General features: G+C 56.1%; 1 protein-coding gene across 1 annotated transcript; it reads left to right on the top strand.

Annotated features, from left to right (window-relative positions):
- Positions 1-3512: 3512 nt before the first annotated feature.
- On the top strand, positions 3513-6679 carry LOC135325567 (olfactory receptor 14C36-like; the record flags this gene model as incomplete). Its single annotated transcript, XM_064503674.1, has 2 exons — positions 3513-3974; positions 6563-6679. Coding segments are annotated over 2 exons (579 nt in total), but the record flags the coding sequence as incomplete, so codon positions are not given.
- Positions 6680-7917: the final 1238 nt, after the last annotated feature.

Raw genomic sequence — 7917 nt, 5'->3', positions numbered from 1 at the left:
CTCCATCCCTACTGCTTCTTGTGGGAGCTCAGACAAGGGGCTTGCATGCAGACACCTCTTCTGTGCACGCCTGAACTGAGGCACGAGGAAGCCGACCTCCTATGGGTTTGTGGCATGCCTGGGAGAGAGCTGAATCCCCCTCTGCCCAAGGTTTTCTAAGCTGGGATTAAACACCTGCATTTCCTCCTCTGAATCACTGTCCTACGCAGGGGAAAGGAAGCCCTCCCTGTCACTGCCTTGGTCTGCTGCCTCATGATGGGACAGGAATAGGGCTTGACAGAGGGGAACGTTTCCACCCCTGTCCACCTCCGTCCTCTGACAGGATAAAGCACACTGCTGAAATCAGTCTCTCTCCACAATCCAGAGAGGGACTGTAGGTGGTTAGCACACTTCCAAGAGCATTTCCCAGAAGGGACCCTGCTGCCCCTCAGGAGCTGTCAGCCTTGGAGCCCCAGGAAAGGCTCGAGGGAGCCCAGGGGTCAGAGAAAGTCATGTCTTTGGCTGGGCCTCTGCTCCTGAGCAGGGCCAGGCTCCAGGGACAGAGGGAGCTCATGGCAACCTGGCAGCACTGCTGAGAGACAGATCTGTCCAAGAGCAGCTCCTCTGCAAAGAGCAGCAGGGCTCTGGGCACTGCCTGCTGCTGCTGCTGACGTAAGATGAGAGAAGACAGAGAGAAGTGAAAGGCATTGTGGAGTGCAAGGACAGAAGAGAGCTCATTCTGGGAGAAATCTTCACAGCCCTTGACATGGTAAGTCTCTCTCTCTGGCTTCAGGGTGATACTAGTGAGGTTCCTGGAGGGGTCTTCTGAACCCAGCCCATCCCATGGCTGATAGGCTTTTTAAGGATCGCTCTCCCGGCTCTGCCAGTGCAGAGGAGGAAGTGCTTCAGAGCAGGGATTCCCTGCCACAGCATCAGAGGGAAACAGGGCATCCTGCTACCTTCTCCCAGGGATGCTGCTGGGGTGTGAAGCTGAGCTGTGCACGCCACTCTGCCCGGGGCTGTTTTTCAGAGCAGTGCCCTGTGCCCCAGGGTGCTGTGTGCCTGGGGCAGTGACTCTGCTGCCTGCAAGGGTCAGCACCCAGCCTGCCCGGGGAGCTCCCCACGGCGCTGTGGGGAGAAGCTCTGGGTGAGAGGAGTGACCCCCCAGCAGGGCAGGCTCATTCTCTCATCAAGTGAGTGCTGCATGGGTCTGGGCTGCCCACAGCTCCAGCTCACCATGAGAACATTTTGAGAATGGAGTTTTCCATAGGACTGGTCTCTGTATGGTGGGAATGGAAACGCAGCAGTCAGATTTAAACAAAGGGCTAAGCATCTTAAGCACCACACTGAAGGTGAATAGGTTTGCAAGGAACCTCAGCAAGTGCCTTCACCACCCCTCAGCCTACAGACAGCACCAACATCACCTCGCCAGTCTCATCAGAGATTCTCTCATCTGCTCTTTAGCATCTGCAAAGAGGGAGATGCCCCTGGGAAGTTTCCTGCTGCTTGGAGGTTTCCATAGGGCTGAGCTGAGTGCCCAGCGAGTGGGATGAGGTCTGTGTGGGGACAGAGGAAGAGCTGCCAGCAAGGACATCTCCAAGCAGCAGAGAGATGGTCAGAGAGAGAGAGCAAACTGCCTCCAGAAACCTCATGCGAGGCTGGGATGCAGGAAATTCTCTGCCAGCCCCTGCAGTGCAGATGCTTTCCCCTCAGCAAGCCCTTCACCTTTCCTCTGCCACCCAGCAGAGCCCTCTGCCCTCAAGGCCTTGGGATCCAGGACACAAATTGCCTTTTTGGCAGCCGGAACCCCAGAAGAGGAGAGGAGCAGCTCTCCTGCCACAAGTCCATTTCCTAAAACATGGCAAAAAGGCTGGGAACAACCACCCTGTGATGTCTCCATCTGGGAGGTGGTGTGCACAGCTGGGTTAGGGGAAGGCCTTCCTCTGTGTGCCTCTCTCTTTCTGTCTTTGCCAGCCTAGGCAGAAGCATCAAGGTGATTTTTCCTTGCTTCTCTCCCTGTCTGGGCTGCTCTTGTTCTTGCTCTTGGGCTTTGTGGGGAGGAAATTTGCAGCTACAGAGTCTGACACAGACCCTGTGGTTCCTGCTGCAGAGTTGTCTCCAATGGAGGGAGAGGACGAGGATCCCTTCTTGCCTTTGGGGCTCAAAGCAGCACAGGCTGTGGGGCTGGGGAATGAGCTGATTGTCCTTTCAGGAGACCCCACCTTTAAAACACTTGACCCTCCCTGTGGTGTGCTGCCAGGCTGTGTGCTGCCCTCGAGAAGGGCACAGCTCTTCTGTAGGACATGTGTGATAGCTGAATGTCCCATGCAGAAGCCACAGAGGTGCTAAGGAAATGTCAATGCTGCTGGGGGTGGCTGTATGTGGGCAGCTGAAATAAGCACTGTGTGTCTTTGTCCAGAAACTGGGTGCTGAGTTCTCCCTCCGTACCAGAGCCATGTCACAGAGTCCTTCTTCTGATCATCAGAGCCATGAGCTATGCCACACCCTCTCCATCACTTGGAGTCTCTGAGCTGAGAAAGGGAGGTGGGTTTGGAGTTCTGTGCTTTTCTAGTGGACACCACTGTCAGCACAGGCCATGGGCCCTTGAGATGGTCCCCTAGCTGAGAGAAGTACACACCCAAGGCAGCTGGGAATGGGACTGATGTGGAGACCAGTGTGTTGGCTCTGTCCTAGGGCACAGGAAGACTTTTTGCCTCTCAGGATTCACCAGTCTTCACACTGAGAGCAGGGGAAAGAGTACATATTCCCACCTGGCAGAGAAGACAAACAAACAAACAAGCCCTCCAAAAGTGAAGCTGTTGCTTTTGTGGTCAAAATGCCTTAGAATTGGCTGTGAGGAGGTTGAACCGCCCTTCTACATTATAGCAGGACTGACCCCTCTGGAGCCCATGGGCAGAGGACCCTGCTCCTCATGGCACACTGAGGCAGCCCAAACTGGAGCTCCAGAAAGGGAGCTGAACCAAGGTCTTGCCAAGAAAGAGAAAAGCAATGTCTGTGTGTGTGTGTGTGCGCGCACGTGTGTGTTGGCAGGGGTGTCTGTGAGAAAGGGAAAGCGTTTTGATCAGAAAAGTCTCTCCTGACTTGTCACTATTTTTCCTCCTTGGACCATCCCCTCTGCCCAGAGGGAGAAAATGTCCAACAGCAGCTCCCTCAACGAGTTCCTCCTCCTGGCATTCGCCAACACACGGGAGCTGCAGCTCTTGCACTTCTCGCTCTTCCTGGGCATCTACCTGGCTGCCCTCCTGGGCAACGGCCTCATCATCACAGCTGTAGCCTGTGACCAACGCCTCCACACCCCCATGTACTTCTTCCTCCTCAACCTCTCCCTCCTTGACCTTGGCTCCATCTCCACCACTGTCCCCAAATCCATGGCCAATTCCCTGTGGGACACGATGGCCATTTCCTACACAGGATGTGCTGCTCAGGTCTTTTTCTTTGTCTTCTTTATCTCAGCAGAGTATTGTCTCCTCACTGTCATGGCCTATGACCGCTTTGTTGCCATCTGCAGACCCCTGCACTATGGAACCCTCATGGGCAGCAGAGCTTGTGTCAAAATGGCAGCAGCTGCCTGGGGCAGTGGTTTTCTCTATGCTGTACTGCACACTGCTGACACATTTTCAATACCACTCTGCCAAGGCAACACAGTGGACCAGTTCTTCTGTGAAATTCCCCAGATCCTCAAGCTCTCCTGCTCAGACGCCTACCTCAGGGAAGCTGGGCTTATTGTGGTTAGTATCTGTTTAGCTTCAGGGTGTTTCGTTTTCATTGTGCTGTCCTACGTGCAGATCTTCACTGCTGTGCTGAGGATCCCCTCTGAGCAGGGCCGGCACAAAGCATTTTCCATGTGCCTCCCGCACCTGGCCGTGGTTTCCCTATTTGTCAGCACTGTCATGTTTGCCCACCTGAAGCCCCCCTCCCTCTCTTCCCCATCTCTGGATCTGATGCTGGCTGTTCTGTACTCGGTGGTGCCTCCAGCAGTGAACCCCCTCATCTACAGCATGAGGAAAAAGGAGCTCAAGGATGCACTGAGGAAACTGATTCAGTTGGTACTATTTCAGCAGCAATAAGCTGTCTATTCCTCTTCACAAGTGATTTCTAATATTCACAGACAACTCTTGTGGTTTGGACATTTTATCTGTGATAATAGTGTTTGTACAGAAATGTTTGAATTCATCCCACTTCTCCAGCAGCAGGAACCCTGTCTGTCTGACTGGGAGGCCTTTTTTAAATCTGCTCCTCACTGTGTCAGAGCTGGCCTCCCAGGTAGCATCTCTGTAATAAAAGGGGATTTTCTCAGTACTCTGCCTGAAGCTGGGCTCTTCTTCCCAAGCTGGAGCCACGAATGCGCTCAGAGAATTGCACCTGAAAAGGCCCTGTTGCTGTGCCTGGGTTTTGCATGGACTAAGGGGTATCAGCTCATAGAGTGCCCATGGAGAGGGTGAGTGGTCAAGAGGTCTCTGCCAGGGACTGTCGCACATATTACAGGGCTGGTGACAGATGCCCATGCTGCCGGAAGGGGATATAGAGCCACCCGGGGAGCACAGGGGATCTCCAGGGCCAGCATGTGCCTGGAGTGGGCAGTGAGTGCTGTGCTGGGGAGAGGGGCTGCCAGAGGGGCTGCAGGCAGCCAGGGTTAAGGATCTCCTGGCTATGAGAGCAGTGGAGACCTGGAGTGCCTGGCCTCCATTTCCTTGTGCCATTGCTGGCCCCCAGGAGTGGGGCTGATGGGGAGGCTGACACCCCTCTCTGCCCCCCAGCAGCTGCTGTGCCCTGCGGAGGGGCTGGGGCTGTGGGGTGAGTGCCCAGAGCTCTGCAGCCCCCTGCGGCGGGCACTGCTGTGGGGCCACCCCAGCCTGGGCTGCTTTGCTGGGCTGGAGAGAAGGCAGGGGAGAAGGCATGGGAGGTAGGGAGACCTGGGGAGGGGCTGGGTTGGAAAGGGCCTGGGAGAGGACAAACGCCAGCAGGCAGCTCCCATGCGTGAATGGTGCCCAGAGCATGGGGAGGAGCAGGGAAATTGGGGCCAAGACCCCTGCCGTCAGCTGCGCGGCTGGGGCACTGGACAGGCAATGCCTTTGTGGGCAGCCAGGCTCCAGGTTTGGGGTGGAGGCCAGGTCAAGAGTAGGAGCTCTGGGATTTTCATGGGCTTCCAGTGCAGCCATGACTGTGGTGAAGGCAAGTGGGCAGAGCCAGGCACACGCACCTGCAAAGGCTGGGGGTGGGAAAGGCAGTGTGGGGCTGGTGAAGGCCCTCCCTCTCCTCCCCATGGGGAAGAGAGTCCCCAGGCGATGCTGGACTCTGCTTTGGCTGAGGGGAGGGGAGCACAGGGCAGGGTGGAAGAGGCAGACGGAGCCTCTCCTGATGCATGAGGGAGTTTTCCAAAGCCCGGGGCTGAGCCAGGCACCTTTGGATCTCCCCCCCAACACTCTCCCAGCCAGGCTTATTCTGCCCTGCCCTAAGGTGCTCTCATCTCCCTGCTAGCCATGCCAGAGCAGAGGTTGAGAGCAAGAATTCATGGAGAGGCAGAGGAGTTTTGGTGGGAAGGGACCTCTGGAGGTCTCCAGTCCAACCTCCCATGCAAAGCAGGGCTGGTTGGAGCCCTACAGTCTTGTCTGGTGATCGCTGGACTGTGCCTGACCCTGGTTACCATCCCCAAACCTGCTCTGCTCTTTTTTTTTCCGGGCACTGGGGGATGGCACCTCCCGTCGGTGAGGCACTGCCCTGCCCTGCCTTGCCGGCACCCTTGGCTCCTGGCTCTGCATCCCACAGGGAGCAGCCCCACTCTTGCTGCTCCTGACAACATACTCCTTGTAGCAGGAGCCTTGTCACAAATGATGCATAAACACTCGAGCTCTGACACAGAAAAGCCTGCTCTCCTAAGTATGTATCATAAAATCAGACCCAAGTGCCTGCGCTTGCTTTTTCATTCAGCTAAGACTTTCTGTGCAGTGGTACCTGGGTGGTGGTGGGGGGCAAATCCAAAGCACTCCTTGCACCTTTGAATTGGCTGTCAGGCAAGGGTTGCTGCTGTGGGCATATACGGCCACCTTCTGTACCTACAACCTTAGCTGGGATCTGCTCAGTCCCAGCTTCCCTTGCCAAGGTTTTCTTGACTGTAGGGTGGAGGCAGGCCCAAGGTAGACATGAGGAGCCAGGTCAGCAGGATGGGGACAGGGTCAGGTACAAGAGGTGCAGGGCCAGGCACAGGCAAGTCCATGGCATAGCTCAGGCAAGGCCCAAGGACAAGGCGGGGCAGCTCCCTGGCACAGAGGACGAGACCTCACCATGAGGCTGGTCACTCTCTACCTCCCCTGCTCTTGTGCCCAGCAGATCTCCCTCCCTGTCTGCCTCCAGCCCCTCTGGCAGCTCTTGCTGCCCTGGGGACAGAGCAGCCTGCCCCGAGCTGGTGACAAGAAGAACTTGTTTCTCATTCTCATTTTCCCTCTCTGAATGCTGCCCTACTTTTCTCCTGGGACATCCCTGCTGCCCAGACAGCCTTTCCCCAAGTCAGCGTGTCCATGCTGGCCTGGCCGTTCTTGCAGCCCCTGCCCTGTGCTCCCAACAGGGCACCAGGCTGGTGGTGCTGCTCTGCAGAGTGAGCAAGCTGTGGAGCCACGGGAGCTCAGGCAATGCTGGTCAGGGCAGGAATCAGACCCAGCCGGACAGGGATCACCACCGCTGATATTGCTGGCACGTGTCTGTGCTCATGGATGGTGCTCAGAATGACTCCAGGACACTTGCAATGGCAGGAGATGTGTTGGGGGGGAGGGCACTAGCTCCAGCCTGTGGTGTTCCACTGAGGGTGCAGGAATCACTCTCCAGTGCCCCTTCCCTGGGCCTCTTGGGTCCCCACTGCCTCTCCAGGGATTGCAGAGCCCTCGTTTCCCCATGCCCACCTGGATTTAGTGTTTTACCTTCTGGTTACTCCACTGTGGTCCATCCCTCATTTTGTGAGGCTCCACTCACTGCCCACACCCAGGCACATGCTGTCCCTGGAGATCCCCTGAGCTCTCCTGGGGCTCAGGTTCCCCTCCAGAAGGATGGACATCTGTCATCAGCATGGTCACCTGTGGGACAGCCCCAGGCAGGCAATTCAGAGACCATTCCCCATCTCCACTGCTCACTGGTCACTGAGAAATGAGCCCCAGATCCATCCCCTTGTCCCTAACAGATCACACAGGGACTCTGAGCTCATCCCCTGCAGCCCATCGAGTTCACAGGCAGAACACCAGATCCCTTAGTGGTTCAATCCCCTGGGTGTATTTTTGACTCCACCTTCTGAAGAAAGGCCAGACTTCAGGCACATCACTGAGGACAGCCCCCTTTATTATAGAAATGTTATTCTGGAGGCCAGGTCTGGCATAACGGTGCCCAGTGCCTGGCCCTACTTGAGCTCACAGGAATGCACAGGGAAGTACAACCCTACCACCACCACGTTAGGAGAGCGCTTAGGCCATATGCACACATCAGAGCACAGCAGGACAGCTTGGAAGGGAGGAGAGCAGCCCTGAAAGGAGAAAGTCCTGCTGCTGTGGGTGGACATGTGTGGCGGACAGATGAGTGAACTTTTGCCTTCAACATTTCTTGGTACATAAGGTGCAAGCAAACCAAAACCCCAAACAAGCCATCTGTTCCCAGCGGAAACAGGACTGAGCTGCTGCGACCCCTGAAATGGTCTCCCTGCAACCATTCGGGACACACCGAGCCTGCGCTGAACCGGACCACGATCGGACAGAGACTTTGGGACCTGGACTGCAAATTACTGCCGCTTAACACAACTTTTATAAAACTTGCTTAGCCGCACTCCCTAGTTCAGTGAGAAAGGGCCCCAGAGCTGGTGCAGACTGGAAAGATAAGGGAGTTACAAGCAGTTTGCATTCCTATGCGTCACACTCCAGGAGGGAGGATGTCAAGGCTTTG

Source organism: Dromaius novaehollandiae, unplaced genomic scaffold (genome assembly GCF_036370855.1).
Source record: "Dromaius novaehollandiae isolate bDroNov1 unplaced genomic scaffold, bDroNov1.hap1 HAP1_SCAFFOLD_31, whole genome shotgun sequence".
Classification (NCBI taxonomy): domain Eukaryota; kingdom Metazoa; phylum Chordata; class Aves; order Casuariiformes; family Dromaiidae; genus Dromaius; species Dromaius novaehollandiae.
This window is presented reverse-complemented; position numbering and strand designations above follow the sequence as displayed.